At 39.1% G+C, this 21,379-nt stretch overlaps 2 protein-coding genes across 3 annotated transcripts in view; both read right to left on the bottom strand.

Annotated features, from left to right (window-relative positions):
- The window catches only part of LOC125310242, a 200,385-nt gene extending 189,509 nt beyond the window's left edge, over positions 1–10,876 (bottom strand). Inside the window, exon 1 of one of the 2 annotated variants that reach the window (XM_048267470.1) lies at positions 10,747–10,876. In XM_048267470.1, coding sequence (XP_048123427.1) covers positions 10,747–10,853 — 107 coding nt within the window. In that variant the 5' untranslated portion in view covers positions 10,854–10,876. The remainder of the gene's footprint in view (positions 1–10,746) is intronic. The other variant, XM_048267462.1, reaches the window with a different exon arrangement.
- Positions 10,797–21,379, bottom strand: part of LOC125310257 (cyclic nucleotide-gated olfactory channel-like) — a 187,679-nt gene continuing 177,096 nt past the window's right edge. Inside the window, exon 19 of the mRNA XM_048267491.1 lies at positions 10,797–10,879. Within this exon, the coding sequence (XP_048123448.1) occupies positions 10,870–10,879 (10 nt within the window). The 3' untranslated portion in view covers positions 10,797–10,869. The remainder of the gene's footprint in view (positions 10,880–21,379) is intronic.

The raw sequence follows: 21,379 nt of genomic DNA on the forward strand, positions 1-21,379 counted from the left end.
CGTCTAGTGCAACCTCAAAAAAGAGTCACAGCGCAACCTCTGAAAATTAGTGTTGTGTGAAACAGCCGATGATTAATGTTAATAAAATGGTGTTTAATAAATTAAGTGTTAGGAACTTATGGTGGACCAGAATGAGTTAATTAAGTGGTGTAAGTTACTGATTATTATGCTGTTTATTACGTAGAATGGGAAAAAACAAAAACTTGAATTTGGGACACTGGTGGTTAAGTCCGGGACAGTGCCAAGTAGAATTCGGGACAGCTGTGGGACACTGAGAAAAAAAGTTAATTTCGAGCCCTGGCTGAAGACCCGACAAAGCCTTGCGTTGATTCTTCAGGTGGGAAGTGTCAGGAATTTTCATACGAGAGACGCTCTCATTGGTGGTTAGTATATGAAATAGGGAATTGACAGCAACATATCCAATCACATTATGAGAGATGCTGAATTTAACATAAACTGCGATGTTTGATTTTAAATTAATGTAAATTTAGCCGGGACTGTAAGCTGGCACACGTGGGTGCTCGATGTTTTCAGTGGGTGCCCGAGAGACGGAGCACCCACGGTATCGGGCGCCTATGACAAGCGTATCTCAAGGGTTGCATCCATTACAAACAAACATGCAATGTGAACGTCTGGGATTGGGGAGAGCACTAAATGCTCTTCTGAATAAGCACAAAGTCAAGCCTTTAAATGAAAAACACTCTTTAATAATCAAAAAAATAAACGCTAATGAAGTAAACTTGAAGTGACCATCAAAAATCGTTTATCGCCTGTAACTCTGTGATAACAGGACAGGAAGGCATTTGGCTGAGCAACGGAGGTTAATATGCTCTATATTTTGTCCAAATGATGTCTGTCTATCATCGTTGCACTTGGAGAAAACCAGAATGTTTAATTTGTCCTGCTTTTCTTCTACGGCTGCAAACGGGATTCACTCGCCGTTAACCAAATATTTCTTTATTAGGGCAGGGCAGGCATATTTCTGGCTATTAAATTATTTCTAAACCAGTCTGTTAAAGTCTGTAGTGAAGTCTGTGTAGGGTTTTCCAGCTCCTTTTTTTTTTTTTTTCGAGACACCCTGCTCACTTGAGACCTCTGCCGGTTGTTGCAGCGTCGTTGCAGCGTCACTGGAAAAATACAAATTAAAGTCGCGTGATGCCGCGTGATCCCGCGCGCGGACCACGAGGGAAGCTGGCCAAGTCAAGCACTGCCCACTGTATATGTTGCATTGTAGTATGTCACTCTACCAGAGTAGGCAATAGAAGGCCTACCTCAACACAGACTCTCCTTTGCCCCGTGCACTCTCTCTCTCTCCCTCTCAACAGGCGCATCCCTCCTCAGCATACACATGTAATCCAAACATTAATTGTGCAAGACGACTGGCTAAATTGCTATTAAATCTGGTTAGCATCATTAGCACGCTGCACAAATTTGTTCAAAACTGTTGCATTCAAATTGACTGCTAAATTCTAATCATCTCAATCCCGATGCAAATGGAAAAGTATTTTCCAAGACTCAAACGGGCCTGTTCCAAGGAGAAAAAGTATTAATTGAAACTTAAACACACGTAGGGAAACTGAACAGTCTAACCAGACTATGATAAACTAGCAAATTAAGCTAACGTTTGTTTACAATATTTCCAGGCTTCAACCAGTGCTGCTTTTCATTCAGACTTATCTGCACATTTATTTATTTGAGTGTTTTTCATGAGTGTGTTGCCATTTCTTTTCCCTGTTTGCTTTGATTGATAACTGAGGTGATTAAAATCAGAGTAAGGTTAAGTTTAAAATAAAAGTGTCTATTATGTCTTTGTGTGAGCTCACTAAGCGCGAACCAGCCAGGATGCTAACGTCACCTACAGTAGCCCAGATGACCAATAATAGCCTTGCTAATGAGCTCACGATTTTACTTCACCAAGCGTGAAAAAAACCTCGGAATCTGAATTGAAAACAATGTTTACAACCAAATACATTTATAGAAATTATCTCCATAGGCTACAGGTTTGAATATTAAGAGGGACCCTAAAATTCGTTCGAATATCTTTAATTTTTAAAATAATCGAATTATATTCGAATAACAAAGTTCGGAGTCAAAGCCTGATAATGACTGACTGACTATTATTGTGTTACATGCTCCAAATGTAAATCACTTTGAGCTGCATTCTGTGTATGAAAGGTGCTATACAAATAAAGATTATTATTATTATTATTATTACTATTAATCTGCTTAATTGCTAAACATATTTAGTAATTTGAATACTTCATATTTATTTTTAAACTATTACACCTAGGCAAATTTTAATGTGGTGTGTAGGGCTAATTGAGTGCACATTGGTGGTGTGTAGGCCTAGGTGTAATTGAGTGCCTGTCACTTTAAGAAATATGTGAGTAATTACTGTAGCCTTCAGTCTCACGGTTTAGGCTAGTGAATAATAGTTGCACATAGCGCATAAGGATATGTGCATGCAATTCATTATGTTTTCTATGTCATTAGATAAAATAAATGTAAAACAAAAACTAACAAGTTGAAGAAAATCATAGAAGGATCATAGAAGAGATAAGTGTCTTGCAATGTTCACTAATGATTTTAGTGAGCACTAATGACGAATGTCATACATGACCTGAGCTAGCAGGATTAGCTAGCAGGATTAGTTAGCAAGGAGCTCTCTCCAGATGTAAAAGTTTGCCAAGGTTGCGCTGCCTCTTTCTAAATGACATTAAACCCAATAGTAGACCTAAATCTCATAGCCTAGGTAGGTTAGCAACACAAACTTGAGAGGTGCAAGTGAGCAAATCAACTTGATATTAGCCTATTATTATGTGTTACCACAGAATCACTTAAGCTAAACTAGCAGCCATGTCTCGCTATTTATGGCACGACAGCTGCACATACAGTATGTGTATGAGGAGAAAAGACGCACAGCCACAGGCTTGGGGAGGAGGCACTAGAAGCATGCCTTGCACACAAAAACGTTACTTCAAAAGAAGTCATTCTTAAAAGTATTGATACTAATAAAATTAGGTATTGTGACAACTGCTAGTAGCTATTGTGACACTTTTGTAGTATCGGTGCACCGTGCAACACTAAATTAGACATTCTCTGACGTTACGCAAACCCCCTGTTGAATTTTCACATTGTTGTTGTTTTTTCCCCCCATTTCACCTTGCGTTGCAGGCTAGTATAATAAAATTTAAGACCTTTGTTTAAAAAATTAAAACTTCGGCAACGGAATTTAAGACTTTTTAAGGCCTTAATTAAGGAAAATGACATTTAAGACCTTTTTAAGACTTTTAAGACACCGCGGCTATCCTGTCCTATTGTGGCTATAAGAGATGTGTTCATGAGTATCCAGCTACATTTATTGACTTCAGTAAAATATATTCACAAAAAAACACTGGATGTGGTGGACATTCCTTCATTCTGAGATGCATCAACAGGCTATCAAAACAATTCCAAGCAGACATAAGGTGCTTATATAGACAGGTGATATTTTAGATACATGTGCTTCCTAAAGGCATTTTTTAGTAAAAGTTGGGAACAGGACTTTTTAACATAATTAAGGTGTGCTTAATCCAACTAGCCCTGTTCCCAAGCTGAATTTTGAGTTTATGACCATCTAATTAGCATAAACAAAATTGTTGCCAAAATGGCGATTTTGGGCTTTCATTAGGCGGATGTCATTATACCATGTACATTAATTCATATTGTTCACAGAAATCTCCCTTGGCCAATAGATCAAGGATACAGGCTGTGAAAAAAAATCTTTGAAAAATGTAATTGTTAAAATGTTATCTTTGAAAAATGTAATTGTTAAAAAATAACTGAGCAGGCACACGGTATTTGACAAATGAGACTTATGTTTTTTGAGGGTCAAGAAAGATGTGTAGTGATGAAATGTAAAGGTTAAAATTGTGGCCTACTGGTTAGGTCTGATTTGGCTTAAAACCAAAGGGTTGCCGGTTCGATCCCCGACCAGTAGGAAATATGTGGGTGGTGGAAAGGTTGAGCACTAGTCTCCCATGCCCACATCCACGGCTGAAGTGCCCTTGAGCAAGGCACCTAACCCCTCACTGCTCCCCGGGCATCACTGTAGCAAGGCAGCTCACTGCTCCAGGTTAATGTGTGCTTCAATGTGTGTGACCTGTGTGTTCACTAATTCACAGATGGGATACATGCAGAGACCAAATTCCTTGTATACCCAAGTATACTTGGCCATAAAACCTGATTTACATTACATTTTACATAATTGAAGTGAATTAGGTTGGTAATGTATGTAGTCTCGGATTAACTTACACAGGCCTTTACCCATTTCGGTAACACTTTACAGTAAGGGTACATGAATTAATTCATGATTTATGTATTACTTCATTCATTAATATCTAATTAATCATCAGGAATTTACTGAGTTCATAGTTTGTCATTTGTGACCTCATACATTCAAACACATTACTAAAGTATTAGGTACGATGGGCACATCATTATGAATTATGATGTATTAACCATGATAATGACTTTATTTTTCGGCCAAAAATGTGGTCATCACTGCTCAAATTCTGATTTGAACATAACTTTTGATTTGAACATAACTTTTGAGTTCTCTGTCATTATTCACTACTTTAGTTGAGGGGCCACAGACATGATGAATGCATGAGCAATTATCCTAAAATTCATATAATCATGATGATCATGCTTAAGAAATCATAAATCACAATGATATACCCATCACACCTAATGCTTTAGTTGATGTGTTGTTCATACATGAGGTCATCATGAATGAGAGTGTATGAATTCATGTCAATTCCTGATGATTAATAGGATATAAAGGATAAATGAAGTAATGCATAAATCATTAATTAATTCATGTACCTTTACCATAAAGTGTTACCCATATTTCTTCATAACCTTTGTGTTAGTAAAATGATTGAATGTCCTGTGAATTAATAGCTAAATGAATAACTTTATAACTAGTGCAAGTTCAAGTTACTTTATTTGTACCCAGAGGTAGATTTTGTTTGCAGTATAGAGTGCTTCAAGAGAATTTGCCAGAACAGGAGCACAGAGGATGCCATCTTTACAGCAATTCACTTTGCCCTGTCCCTCCTTGTCAATAGCAACACCTAGTATGTGAGAATGCTGTTCATTGACTTCAGTTCAGCATTCAACACCATTATCACCTCCAAAGTGATCACCAAACTCAGTGAACTGGACATCAATACTAGGGATCGACCGATATGTTTTTTTCAGGGCTGATACCGATATCAATTATTACCAAAACAGGAGGCCGATAACCGATATGTAAAACCGATATGTCAGTTGTCAAAAAGGGGGGTAGATAGTAAAGGTGATATGCTGCAAAAATTTAATTCAAAAGCATTTAATTATGCAAACTTTTCTTTCTTCTTTTGATACACAATTGTCTATCAACTTGCATCACTTGCAAGTGTATATCCTGTGTAGGCCTATCATGTTAATCCAAGAGCTGAGTGATAGCAATTATTTTCATAGAGTAGGCCTACACAATGGGCTATGTGCTTGTTAAGGGACCTGTCACAAAGAGGATGCTTTGCCATGATGTGTGTGAGTGCACGAGAGAAGGAGAAGGAGAGGTGCATGCGTGATGGCAAGTGTTACGGTTGAATAGTTCAACAAAATAGTTTTAAAATAGTTCTTAGGCTATTTAAGCATGCAATTTGTGTCCATATGCTTTAAGATAGACTTTTGGAGAGCCTAAAAGGCATGTTAATAGCCAGCTCAGGACGCGATTTAGTTCAGGTTTGGATTAAATTACGGCTGGCCCTGGGTGCATGTAGTCTTTTCTGACAGTCCGTTTCAAAAAGGAGCAATTAGACTTTTTGACGTTCGCCATCGCATAATTTAGGACTTGTCTGTACTATGAGAACTCCCGACGCGCAGCACCCGAGTTTGTAGGCTAACTAGTAGCAGCATACCACTAACGTGCATCAACCGGGAATTCGCTAAATGAAGGAAGTGGGTGCTTTACTTATTGATCCGGATCAAAGAGACAATAGCTTACAAAGTGGTGTTTTTGTAACTTCAGTGTAGATGATTATGATTCATTGCAACTTCAGCAATGTAGGCCATCTTCCTTACATTCAAAAAATAGCTCCGTACAGCTGAAGCCCAGTCTACAGTCTGCCTCAGTGAGAATCCTAAACTTTCTCTGTGTTCAGTCTTCGATCCTGATTGGCTGCATTCGTGCTAACTAACAAATCAGACGATGTAGTAGGCGGGACAATGGTCTTGACCACAGAGTAGCAAATGCAGGGAGTGAGAGACGCTTTACAGACAAAGTAGCGCGTTTCATTCTTTATCCATTTCAATATCGGCTTATCGGTGGAAAAAATGGCCGATACCGATTATTATAAAAATGCTAAATATCGGCCCTAATAATCGGCCAGGCCGATAATTGGTCAACCCCTAATCAATACCTCCGTCTGAAACTAGATTCTGGACTTCCTAACCAACAGACCGCAGTCTGTTAGATTAGATAACCTCATCCACTCAACCCTCACCCTGAACACCAGCGTGTGCTGAGCCCTCCTTTACTCCCTCTTCACCTACAACTGCATACCTGTACATGGCTTTAACACCATTATCAAGTTTGCAGACAACACTACGGTGATTGCTCTCATCAGCAACAATAATGAGACAGTCTGCAGGGAGGAGGTCCAGCACCTAACATCACGGAGCACCGACAACAACCTGGCTCTCCACACCAAGAGGACCAAAGACCTCATTGTGGACTTCAGGAAGTCAAAAGCTAGCACACAAAGCTCCATCTTCATCAACAGGACTGAGGTGGAGCATGTCACCAGGTCATGTTTTTGGGTGTCCACATCTCTGTGGACCTCTCTTGGACCCTCAACACCTCTACCTTGATCAAGAAGGCACACCAGCATCTCTTCTTCCTGAAGAGACTATAGAACACAACCTCTCTCCTCAGATCCTGGTGAACTTCTAAACCTCTACCGCTGCACCATTGAGAGCATCCTCACCAACTGTGTCACAGTATGGTGGCAACTGCTCTGCCTCCGACTGGAAAGCACGGCAGAGGATGGTGAAAACTGCTCAACACATCACTGGTTCCTCACACCCCTCCATCAACGCCCCCCCGCCCCGCCTCCTTGCCTGTGCCTGTTGAGGTGTCCATGTCGATGGCAAGACAACAAGGAGGCGAACATTTTGCCCCTATCCAACCCATAGTATTCTATTTATATTTATAAATGTACACACTTTATTACACTTAAACATAGCGATATTATACTGATATTTATACTATTTATACTGTTCATACTTCACATACACTTATATATTTTCAGTACTCTGCACAATGACAATGAAGTTGAATCTAAGATAATCTAATCAAATGAAACATGTGACTGCTGGTCATCTTTCCCATTTGGAATCAAGGATATGATGCTAGCTTGTTAGTTAACGGTTGTTCGTGATTAGTTCAAAGGAACTCCAATGATTTTAAACTCCAAACATGTGTCTCCCCACCACGAAGAAGATGTTTACCAATGAAGTCAGGCCACAGTCTTTGCCAAAGAGGAGCGTAAACATAGTCAAGAGTATAATAAGGTGATAATAAGGTTAATTAGCATAATACTAGTTTTTTTGCATTTTTATATTTTTCATAGCCTTTACTTTGTATTTATTGCCCACGGGAGATTTCTGAGATGCACAGATGTGAACAATATTAATTTATTTACATGGTATAATGATGCCCGTCCGAAGCCATTTTGTTTATGCTAATTAGATGGTCAAAAACTCTTGCCTCTAGACCCATAAATAAGGACTTTTTCTTGAAATAGCACTTCTAATAGAGCAGGGGCCGTATTCACAAAGAATCTTAAGGCTAAAAGTAGCTCCTAACTGGGAAATTTAGGAGAAACTCGTAACTTTAGGACTCATTTTTTTAAGTAAGAGTAATTCATGAAGCATTTTAGCCCTAAAAGTAGCATCTAAGTCTGCTTAGAAGAAGTCAACAGGACTTAGTGTTGTCACGATACCAAAATTATGACTTTGATACGATACATAAATATCTCGATGCTCGATACTGAAACGATACCACGGCGAAATCCTAAAATATCTGGAAAAGAAAGGACGCCGACCTCCTCCAAGTGTATTGAGTAATTTGTGTTAAATTTGGTGCACTTTTGTAGTGTGCAGGGGCCTTATTCACAAAGAATTTTAAGGCTAAAAGTAGCTCCTAACTGGCGAATTTAGGTGCAACTCCTAAAAATAATGGGCGTGTCACTCCTGACTTTAGGACTCCTATTTTTTCTCACTAAAAGTAATTCACAAAGCATTTTAGACCTAAAAGTAGCACCTAAGTCTGGGACAGCTTAAAAAAAATCGAGAGGACTCCTAACTCCCTAAGACCTATTCACAAACAGCTTTTTGTGGCATTTCGCGTCGCGATGTTTTGAAATCCTATGCGGCTACAGGAGCTTCCAATCGCGAGGGAACATTTTTGCATTGTAGGCATAACTAAAGGATGCAATAACGCCACCAACAACCAAAACTACTCATTCTCAACATGTAAATACGTCTCATTGTGAATCAAATTAAAATGTTCTCCTCTTTGCAAACGTAGGCATAGGCATATGGTGACAGATTAATTTAATAATGTTGCAAAGATACTGCATCAATCCATATGTTTCACTTAGCTGCAACTACTAGGGTATTTGTTTCGCCTTACTAATCAAGGTGGTCACTTCAATCAAGCTTGTGCATAAGTAATCATATCAACCATAGCAATGGAGCTCTTATCTTAGGAGTTGTAATTTTTCCTTACTAAGAGTAGGTTTGTAAATAGGTTTTAAGAGAAAACTCCTAGCTAAAAACTTTTATTGTGATTTAGGAGTACTCCTAGCAGTAAGATAAAATGCTTTGTGAATACGGCCCCAGGTCCATATAGATAATTTGTCAAATAAACCAGTAAAACAGTACAATAAAATCACACCCAATTTCTGTCATTCTGATTTTTTAAATTAATTCATTTTAAGATCAGTCTGAAAAAATAACACAATGTGGAAAACTTCAAAGGGTCTGAAAACTTTCCGGTTGCACTGTTGACTCGGGACCCCATCCTGAGGAGGCACAATACATTTGGCATCTTTTGACCACTAGGAGGCACTATAATCACAGGAAGTAGGCTCACATCTCAGCAACGCTTTCACTTATAGAAACCAAACTGGGTATATTGACTTGGATCCCCATCCTGAGGACACACAATCCATTTGGTGACCTTTGGCCACTAGAGGGCGCTAGATTACAGGAAGTTAGCTCATATTTAAGCACCTTCATTTATCAAAACAAAACTTGGTACAGGGACTCGGGACTCCATTGTGAGGCCACACTTATAATTTGGTGCCCTTTGACCTAGGGGTCACTGCAACTAGCAAAAATGTGTTTTGGCATTTCGGATGACCTGTATGCCCGATTTTGAAAAATGAGGCACTGTAGAATTCTTTGATTCTAACAATCCAGGTTCAACATAGCATATTCCACTGTCTGCTCACGTCAGTGACCGCACCAGAGCAACACACTTTCGCAGTTCCTTCGGAAATGCCTTCTAGTTATTATTATTATTAATGGTTGGGTGTCTCGGGACACTACTAACAAGACAGGACAGTTTTTGTTCCTCTCGCCCAAACCGGTGATGTCACATGCAACTGTAGTTTGTTATTACCATGTTATAATACAAATTCAAACCAATTCAAAACAATTCATACTGATCCTAAAAATAATGTATGACCACTAGAAGCAATAGGTGGCCCAAATGTGGACCTAGATATATTTTTTCTAAAAAACAAGCTATGTAGAATCCCATCAACTCCGATAAGCTCTAGGAATGCAGCCAGTAGGGGGCGATAAGATTACTTTCCCTCCCCATAGTATAACTCTTTCAACAACTCTTTCTCGTACAATTCTTTCTTTGATATAAAATGGTATGTTAATGTCATATAGGCCTACACAGTTGCCATAATAGTCCAGATGAAATAAAGATATGCAGTTTTACAGATTGTTGTTTACATTGACAAATGAACAAAATAAGTAGGCTACAGTATGCAAAATTGTTGTTAGAGCTAATTTATCAGCGTCGATTAGCATCCTGTGCTAGCCAGTGACCACAGTGTGCGTCACTTTAACTTAACTTTGCATCAACAGATGGTCAGAGATGTTCACAAGTAATTTTTTGGAAGTCCAAGTCGAGTCTCAAGTCTTTGAGGGCCAAGTCTTTTGTCACGAGTCCAAGTCAAGTCTCAAGTATCCGACCATCTGATCTGTCCCTAACACTGTATTGTTAAATTGGGTCTCCAATTTAGGACATTGTATAGTCTAATCTTCTGCTACTTAACACATCCCTAGCCCTCGGACTTGGTGAAATATTAACCTAAGTATGTCACATCATATGGCCAACTATAAAGATGCAATCTGCCTGTTCCCAGCATTAGCACAACACTATCCGATGGTTAGCTAGTTACCTGTGAAGATATATGATGAAATTAGAACCGGCATAATTTATACTGGTGCCACACACCTTGTATGTAGCTGTTCGCTTATTTCCACTGTGCACAACAGATGGTGGTATTGCGCTCCGTTTGCAAATGGAGTGCCTTACCACCATATGCTGCACTGAGGTGTAATGGCAAGTCTACCCTTTAGCCTTGTTCTGGCCGCCGGGTGAATAAGGCGAATGGGCATTCCATTACTTACCGAGCTGCATTTTTGCTGGATAATGTTGCGTAAATTTGACTGACAATGTAGTTGAAGATAAATAATCCAATTAAGCCAACCATTGCTGCCACCATCTTCTCAGTCATAGTGCTGGGCACTATATCACCATATCCTAAAATTGAAAAATCAATATAAAATGTAAATGTAAATATAAAATGTGTAATGACAAGAATGAAAAAATGGGGAAATTGTTTGGAGAACAAATGTTAGCCTAACACATAAATATGCATCTTGTGTTGGTGCCAAAGACATTTTGCATGATCATGAATCATTTTATTCAGCAACCTCACGCGCGATCACGGGACTTTAATTTGTATTTCTCCAGTGACGCTGCAACAACCCAAACAACCACCAGATGGCTCTTGTGAGCAGGGTGTCTCGTGAAAAGAAATGGAGCCTGGAAAACCCTAAACAGACTTCACTAGACTTTAGCAGACTGGTTTAGAAATAATTTAATAGCCAGAAATATGCCTGCCCTGCCCTAATAAAGAAATATTTGGTTAACTGCGAGTGAATCCCGTTTGCAGCCGTAGAAGAAATGTATACGCCCTGGCTGTCAGTAGACGGAGGAGGAGCGCACAGTCTATGAACGCGCGACGCTGCAGCACAGCGATTTAAAATGGCTCAAAACCACTTTGTATTAAGTTTTAATGACTCAAAATGACATTTTTAGAATCAGAGAATGAAAAACACGTCAGGTTCATTAAAAAGTATTTTCTATGCGTCACGAAAGGCTTCAGAGGGTGGGTTACAGTTAACACGATAGTACCCAAATTTCAATAGCCACAGAATGGACTTCGTTTGGTATGTTTTAGGAATCATTAGCCTACATGCTTTATGCTACTTCAGGACATGGCCGCCGTCACCAGTATTGCCACGGCAATACTACTTATCAAAGTGGGCTAGTATTGCCTGGCAATACTAGTTTTCATACATGAGGTTACACTAATAAACAACGTCACAAACTGCTGCTGCGCTTTGCTTATCATCAAAGTGTTTTTCCCCATGCATTTATTCTACTGTCAGTGACTGACGCGAGAGAAGCGGGTTCTGTGTTGTGTTGCGTTTATTTATTTTCATTGGGCGTGCCCTGCCGTGCTGTGCCGTGCCGTCCACATTTCTTCAGCACAGCAGCAGCAATGGCAACTCTTCGTTGAACTTTAAAGTGGTGTTCAATGGTGTTGCTAATTAGGCCGAGTTAGGCCTATAGGCCTAAATCAACATTGAATTAGTTATTGGATGATATTAAAAATAATCGGAATTATTTGTGGTTGACCTGGAAATTTCAACTTGGTGAAATTTGCAGCAATTGAATGGTAGCCTATGGAACCGCGGACCGAAAGAAAAATAAACTAAACATGAGCGAGACATGCAATAGACATTCAATTAGGGGGTAGTGGTGTCAGCGCTCATCCAATCTGCGCGTCTGCTGTGCAAGTAAAAGTGAACCACTGGAGATGGCGTGTGTAAGCAACAAACAACATTATTTAAAACAATGAATGAAGCGGGTCTTGGAAATGGAAATAACAGGTCTTTGAATTGACACGCGAAATTAGACTGTTGTAGGCTATAAGTTGAATGGGCATAAGTCACGACTTGTTGAAACAGAGGTAAATATCGTAGCAAATAGCCTATGGTGATGACACGGCCTTTAAACATTTAGCCTACCGGTATTTCACTCTCGCTGGAGTGAAGGCAGAACGAGCTGTTGCGCAAACAAATGAATTAGGGTGATCTGCATCTCTGTTCACCAAATGCTATGGTTTTGCTAACCCATTCGCACAATAAATAATTTCTGAAAGGTTAACTGTTAACGTGCGACATTTCTCCATGTGAGGTAGTGTCAAGCAGTGAAGTGATAGCCTATTGCAGGTAGACAATGTTCAGACAGATGATGGGCACTGCTTTCTCTGTTGGTATTTCTGTCCCTCAAAAAACTGCGTTAAAATGGTGTTTTTAGCAGTCAAAATTTAATTTTTTTCAGGGGGACCCCCGCTCACATCATCCGCACCCCCTCTCAGAAAATACTTCCCATGTCCCTGAATCCCGGACATAATTTGAGGATTTACGGTACCTATTGTAGGCTATTCATCCTCTATTGATGTTCATGCAAACCTGCACAGTCCACCCCCCCACAAAAAGTGACGGCACCTCTTCAGCAGATTTCGTTAGTTTATTTGGAGCTCCTTAAAATAGGCCAATTGTTTTTCATAAGGGTTATAGGTTGTAGGACAAGTCACATACAATCCACTTGGCTTTTCATAATTACAGCTGCAGCAGATGTCACGCAGCTCAGAATTGATCATTACAAACTGTGTTCATAGACATAAACTGTTTGCTTATGTTTTACTTAATGATTAAAAAATAATGTAAAAAAAGTCAGTTTGGGTTTTCGAAACACATATTTGAATGGTAGGCTATGGATACATTACTTGGGCTTCGGAAGCAAAAAAATAAAAAAAATTAAACCTTACAGCAAGTAGCCTGCCTTGGTAGGGACGTTTGAATCATGTAAATCTGACATCAAATCAACCGAAACACTTCAAAATAAACGTTCAAATAAATCCCAGAGTTCGGTTTTGTTAAGGTTGCATTATTTACGGGTGGTTGATATATAAGCCCAAAAAAAGTATTTTTAAAAAACATGACATATTATCCCTGAAATTGTTTTTTTTGTGTTGCTGTGACTCTGGGATTTTCAAATATATATGTGGTCTTTTAGAATGTTTAACAAACTCTATATATTCAACAATTTGCTGTATCAGTACCCAAAATTGTCATATGGTGTGACGTGAAAGCTATTTTATATACACTATTTCCTTTGTGCTCTATTGACATTTTCATGATATATCAGTAACAAAGCCTTTTTTTCTCACAAATGTGAATGTCACACTAAATGACATGGTGTCACACCATATGATGAACTGCACCACAACACAAGTTGTCAAGGCAAAAAAAGTGTTCTATACATTTAACATTCAAGTAAAAACAGTTAAAGAAATCACACAAACTAATTGGGTTATAACAATGGTACATTTTCAGCAAACAGTAAAAATCATTCACATATTAATTGGGTTATAAACAATGGTAGGCCTACATTTTCAGAAAACATTAGAAATCATTCACATATTAGGCCATCCTTAAAATATTTTCGTTTGCCGTAACCCGACCGACCCTGTCAATTTAGAACCGACCCAAATATTTATTTTTTTCCCCTTTTAGTCCGACCGACTTGCCGGTTGAAAACTTGCGTTAAGATCGACCGTTTTTTTTTTACTCTAAACAACCAATAGAAATAAAATACTATTTATTTTAGTAGGCCTAAGTATTGTGAATATAAATTGCCTACATACAAACGTAAGCTCTCTTAAATAAAACCCTGTGGCGTCATCTCTACACCATTGGTTTACGCATGTCACACTATGGCCTATACGCTTCACTTCATTCACACAACGACAACGCTTTTACTTGGCACGAAGTTCTGGAAGAACTGTGCCCAGATCTTTTCCCATCCTTTCGACCCTCTAGTCTAACGGTGACTGTGTTGAAGAATTGAAATTGGTTGTGGTCTATTCAGCATTTCTCAAAATATGGGTCCGCAATGTGGAGACTGCTGGTCCGCGAAGTCGTGGAGTGAAATAATAGATAGAACGACGTTGATTTTTGGAACTTCCATAGAAACAGAGGAGTAGTATATAGCATACAGTATATAGCACTGAGTATTGTATAGTCAAATTTGAATATAACGTGGCCAAAAGCTATTGTAGCCTTCTTTCTATCTGTTAAAGATCAACAGATCAGTGTTTTACGCCTATCTGCCCGCCAAAAAAGCTGGTATTGTGTTTCCTGAATCCTTACATTCAGGCATTCAAATTAAACTTTCCTACCAATGTATGATGCTTGCATGAGGGAAACATCGCAAAACAATAGCACCCGTATAATTGTTGCTATTTTGAGAAGTATTTCTTTTCTTATGCAAGCATCATGCAACCATGCAAAAGCAATGAAATTATATCTTACATTAGTAAAGCATGTCACAAAACATTTAAGTGAAAGTGCATGTATAACAATATAGGCCTAATAATGATTGTGATAATGATAATGACAATTTGATTGGGGGGAGTGGGGTTGGGTATGTGTAGATGAGCCCTATGACCCCAAAGTCTGCCATGACTGGGCCTCAGGTCAAAGAAGTTTGAGAAAGGCTTGTCTACATAACCTGCATCAGATTGAGGTTTGCAATAATGCGCCTGATGGCACGGGTTGAGGACCCAGTCAGTTACGTCACAATATGCACATTTGTTTAAATTCATACCTACGTAATCACCATGACCAAAATTTTACTTTTTTTTCTTGACCTACCTACTGACCCATTTCTTTTATTTTTTTGGCTGTTACTGCAAACAACAATATTTTTAAGGATGGCCTTAGTTGCGTTACAACAACAATGGCTTATTTTCAGCAAACAGTAAAACAGTACAAAAATCATTCACATATGAACTGATCAATAATATAAAATTCAGTGGACACTGAAACCTTCAGACCATATTAAAGCTCCTCCAGTCAATGTCAGAGAGTTTGGCAGACCTGTTAAGTGGTTCTGGCTCAGATATTGAACATGCTATTTGACTGCAACTATAGAATATGCAGTCTGTTTTATTTGGCCAGATGAAGCTGTTTTTGCCACCAACCTGTTTCATGCAATTAATTTCAGCCTCATTATCACATATATTCATGATTTGGCCCACATATGGCCTGGCATCATAGGTCACAATGACAAACTTCCCCACAGTGTAGCTGGTGTCATCATCAGAATCAGAGTTATACTCTGGGTGGGTTGTTTCATTTGGCTGCAAGGTGAAATCTTGAGAGGTAGTTTCCACATTAGAAGCAGTGAGCTGCAGTTTCTTGGGATGAAAGCAGGGGCACATCTCTGGGAACTGGCAAAAGCAGCTAAGGCATCTGTAGAATATTTCCCCAGGTGAAAAGGACAGCACTTGATGTGTGTTGCTGATTCCAACCACAGGGCACACTGTCGGACGAAGCAAGCCATCTATTCCGACAATCTCGTAATCTTCCACCCATCTGATGTTCACCTTTTCTGTGTTATCTTTGGGTTTCTGTAGATCTCCACCTCCATGAACATATTTGTCAGCACAGCGCTTCAGGGCTCCACCAACTCCGTCAGGAGCCCCCTTTCCATGGGACCTCTGAAAAGTTCCAGGTTATCTTTGTAAAACCCAAAGTATATGGAACCGTGCTGAGTAGAAAACAGTTGGTATGATTTCGGTACTGCGTTGCTGGACCATCACTTAAGATATGGAGTGTGTCAATATCATGATCACTTTTGCCTTGAAATCCTCTAGGACGGGCATGGTGTGAGCCCACACCGCCCTTTCATCATGTCTCAGAGACTGTGATACTGTTGCATAGCTCAGGGTTGCTTGCTGCCGGTTTCCTCCAAAGTGAAAGGCTTGAATTTCAGTATTAAGCTTGCAAGCATAGTTTTCACTGAAATCAATATGAAGAACCATCTCATTGCTCTGCAAGTCTCTTTGAGATGTTGAAACTGCCTAACCTGGTGAATCCAGGTGTAATGATGACCAGCCAGCTCTTCAATATCTTTCTGGAACACTTCCAGAAGATTGCCAACTGATCCCCTTTTTGTTCTTTTTACCCAGTTCTTGTAGGTTTTTTCTCCGACTGTAACATCCTCTTTCTGCCACTGTTCCCCGTGTGACACACTTAGCAGGATCATGTGCTCTGACTTTGACCAGTTCAAAACAGCATTCGGTGCACTGCCGCCTCATGCACAAGTCATTATTTGTGCTACAGCATATTGATGACAACAGTGTGGAAAGACTTGTTGTTGTGATTAGTCCTCTTTTTGAGAGAGTTGTCATCAGAAGCCTTATGTTTTCATGTTGATGGCATGCACAGGTGTTGCGATCACATGGCTTTGGTTCAGTGATGTAAAACGGTTTGTATCTGGTGAATTGCCTGTAAGACATTCTGTGCATTTCATCACTGTTTTCATTGTATTGTGTGTGAAGGTCTTGACGTGTACTTGTGAGGATCCTTCTTTGTTTCTTATCTCCTCTCCCAATTGTGTCCTTTTTCCTGGAAGCAAAATGCTGTTCTCGTCTAAAACCAGGAAAGATTCAACCCTTTTTTTCCTCTCACTGGCCATTTTTTTGGGAGCTCTGGGCTGAAAAGCTTCACTGACATTGCCACCAGGCTTTCGCTGTGTTGTCCGCTGTATTTTCTTTCTGTATTTTTCTGATATCAGATGTTCTTTTTTCAGTTTATTCATAAGTTCCAGATTCTGCTTTTTAATTTTCTTCAGTTCTTTCCTTAGATTGTCATTCTGAACCTTGCACTTGTTTTGGAGGGACCGCATATTTTCAGAGTGCCTCACAGGTGGAGAATTGGTGGAAGGATGTGAAGGGACAGAAGGCTCTGGTGGTGTGCTGCAGTTTGTTGGTGTTGCAGCATCACATTCATTTATTGAAGCTTCCAAGAGATGGAGGGGTCAGGTTCATAATGGCATCAACTTCCTGTTTACTTTTTCTGTGTTTTTTTGTGCATTTCTCCATTTCTCTCTTAATTTGCCTTGTTTAGACGGAGGAAGCGAGTGTACACTGAAGGATTTAATTTGTCCTTTTTGTTTCTTCTCTTCATACCTGTTAAAAGAGACCAGATTGCGACCTAGACCTCAGCGTTTTCTTGAAGTAAAGTTAGCCTTTAGGATAGTCTGTCTTGTGTGAACTGGCTTGATCTATTTACTTTTTCCTCCTTTCCCTTAGGATTTCCTCTCTCCTTGCAGGATCATTATTCAGTCTTTCTCTGTACTGGTGTGTCCTCTCCTGCTGGACATGTCTGCCTCACACTAACAGGAAACGTAGGAATAAGATCTTTTAACATGCATAGAATAGTCAACATGGTAAAACATGGTTACGTAAAATCAAAAAATGGAAAAGGGAAACATTAATTGTATAGATAATATATTTTTTAATATATATTTAATATTTATTTATATAAATATTAATGTAAAATAAAGTGTATGTCATATGGTGTGACTGATGTGTCATATGGTGTGACTTGGAAAAACTGTCACACCATATAACACAGTGTCACACCATATGACATTTTCATCAGTTAAGCTAATCTGTTAGCTAACTAAAAACTGATAGCCTTTACTCAACATGTAATCTGCCACATGGCAGTAATGCTTTTTAAGAATAAATAAGTACAATTTGTGAAAAAATGTTAAATTTTTATGTAAATAATGTCACACCATAAGACACAAAACATTGACCACTATTGATGTCAGATACAGAGCTTTTTAACTAAAAATAAGAAAAGCAGAACTCACCTCTTGACCTTGCAAACCACTCCAGAGATGTTATCACAACTTCCTGGTTGAGTGGGAGCCTCTTCATCATTAAGATGTCCAAATTATTGCCCGTTCAAAATATGCATTACAGTGTCACGCCGTATGACGCTCATTTTACGGACAAAATGTATTTGGTCATAACTTGCTTGGACATTATGCATAGACATCAAAACTTTATGTGGGCATTAAAAACACCTAATTAATTAAAATCGAACTATGTAGCTGTCAATTATGTATACTTTATTTGGATATATACTCATATTATTAAGGTCACACATAGGATGGACAGTCACACCATATGACATTCTTTGTGTTCAGATGAAAATAAAGATAGTATACACAATAGTAGAGATCTACACAAACAACAACTTTGGTATGATTGTACTATATCCCATCAGAGGAACGACATTTTTAAAAATATCAATTTATATTAGTATGTGACACCATGGACACTTAGAATTCTATGGTTCGTCATCCACCCTTACCTAATTTACATCTGCATTGGATGACTTTTTTTACTGGAAGGGACCGAAATCCTATTTTTAATCTATTTCCTAACGTTTCGGGCCTACCCGAGCGCGCCCTTTTCCTCCTCTCAGGTTTAATGATTTTAAGGCTATTTCGCATTGGCTACTCAATGGTGCTATTTCACACGCATTATAGCGACCTCCACTCCCCGGGGCTAGGTGGAAGGTGTTAATAGCCGATTGGTGTAGCCTACAGTGGACTAGGGCTGTCAAAATTGCTCAAAAATGACGTTCGAATTTTCCCTCTAAAATAAACACATGTAGGCCTATTCGAATATATTCGAATATCTAGGCTATATTATTTGTGCATTATGTCAATGACGCGCATCACGTCATCTGTTTTTAACTTTTTGGAAACTTTTGAATTAACTGAAAGATGATGAATATTTTTTGTTTGTTTTGGAAGTTTATTTTTACATAGCCTACAATGGCCTGTTCCGACAAAGCCGAAATTAGCCTAGGCCTACTCCTTTTGAAACAATGAGTGAGCAGGCCGCACATTTGTATGGTTATATGGCTTGACGGGGGGGGGATCCCAAGCAGCTTTCAGCCATAAGGCTACTTTGAGAACATTTCCTAATTCACCTGGCAGTAGGGTTGCCACCTGTCCAGGATTTTCCTGATTGTCCAGGATTTTCATGGTCTGTCCAGGAAAATGAAATAAAAATCCTGGACACTGAATGTCCCGGATTTTTGTACATGATGCGCAAAATGTGTATTTCAGTTTAATTGAAGCGTGCCTACGTCCATAAACGTATGCACAGCCTTATTGGTTCTACAAAAAATGACGTAGCATAACATGGATGGTGGTGGTGGGGGCACGCACCGTAGAGGTTCATTAGAAAGGTGGAGACGGAGAGTGTGTGGGACAAGGAGAGACAGAGAAAGGAAAGTTTATTCCACATAAGCAAAAAAGCAGAACCTAATTATGTATTCCCACTTTTTTCTCAATACTGCCCCCAGGTGTCCACAACTAAAAACTGTTGAAAATATAACAAAATAATAAAGGTCTGCTATTAAATAAAGCAATTAACTAAACAAATAACTAGAAATTGTCATTCTTACTAATTTTAGCTATACAATTGTCGCTTAGAATGACGGTTTTTATCTTGGGTTAGATGTGCGAAAGGCGCCGTTGCTTACAAACAAAAAGGTCGATTGGATGGTCAAAATGTCCAGGATTTTTGTCAGACACAGGTGGCAACCCTACCTGGCACTGATATTCAAAATGTTGAAAACTATTTCGGCATACAAGCAGTTTAATTAAATGTAATTTTCGTTGTAAACAAACAGGCTACTTGGTGAGGCTTGGCCTCACAGATGCACAGATGCACTCGTGCCTTAGATGGCACGAGCGCATCTGTGAAAAAAATCTTCACGTTATAGGCCCATTAACTGACCGCCCGATTCACGTTGGCAGGGGGGCCCACCAGACATTTGTGCCCAGGGGTCTATGAATTGTTAATCCGGCCCTGCCCCCAACAAATCGCACCTTTCCACCTCTGGGACAGCTTAAAAGAAGTCGAGAGGACTCCTAACTCCTAACTAAGACCTATTCACAAACCGCTTTTTGTGGCATTTCAAGTCGCAAAGTTTTGGAATCCTATGCGGCTACAGGAGCTTCCAATCGCGAGGAAACAATTTTGCATTGTAGGCATAACTAACTGATGCAATAACGCCATCAACAACAACCAAAACTAGGCTACTCATTGTCAACATGTAAATTAAATGCAACGCTATTGTGAATTAAATGAAAATGTTCTCCTCTTTGCAAACGTAGGCATTGGCATAGGCTATGGTGACAGATTAATTTAATAATGTTACAACAGGGTTCCCAGGTTTGACTACCCCAAATTTAAGACTTTTTTAAGACCTTTTTAACCCTTAGAACCCTAAGCTGTTTTTAGCGCATTTTCACTACCTTTATTCATAAGGATTTATTCTGGTCATTGTAAGTGCCACACACACATATTATATATTGTTTTTTTTTTCAGCAGAGTCTAGGCTATCCAGATCTGCCCTCATTTATGTATTATGTACTAGCATTGATTTTATTTTGAAAAAAGCATTGATTTTATTTGATTAAAATATAAAAATCATATTATAGAAATTCTTATATTTTGACCTGTATCTCACCACAGCAAGCTCATAGCTCTACATGCATTTCATGTGTGTGTAGGGCAGACTGTCCTGAAATGGGCAATATAATTGCCATGTTGGAGGGATACTCTGGGGCTGAGCAATTTACAGAAATATGTGGTGTGGGATTTACAGAAATAAATGCCATTTTTTATTTAGCGATGAAAAATGACCATTCTGCACTCCATATCTGTGACGCAAACTGATCTGACCTGACTTGACCCAAGTTTGGCTGTTAGCAAGTGTGACTATGGTGTATGCACACATGATGATTCTCAACTTTTTACTGCATTGCCATGAACAAAGTAAAGGCAAAAAAGGTGTTTCTTTGTTGAACAAATTGGGATGCAATGTGAGCCTTGAATTGGATGCCATGCAGGAATTTGCTAGGATCTCAAAACCGGATTATGAACATGTTTTGCCATAGAGAAACACACGATAGCGTTGGATTATAAATATGCTTTGCCACAAAAACAGACAAAAACGTGGGGTAAGTCCAGCTATATGAAGTTATTATTTTGCTGTCACTTCGTCTGTTTTATAACCCAGA

This window comes from Alosa alosa, chromosome 2 (genome assembly GCF_017589495.1).
Source record: "Alosa alosa isolate M-15738 ecotype Scorff River chromosome 2, AALO_Geno_1.1, whole genome shotgun sequence".
Taxonomy (NCBI): Eukaryota; Metazoa; Chordata; class Actinopteri; order Clupeiformes; family Clupeidae; genus Alosa; species Alosa alosa.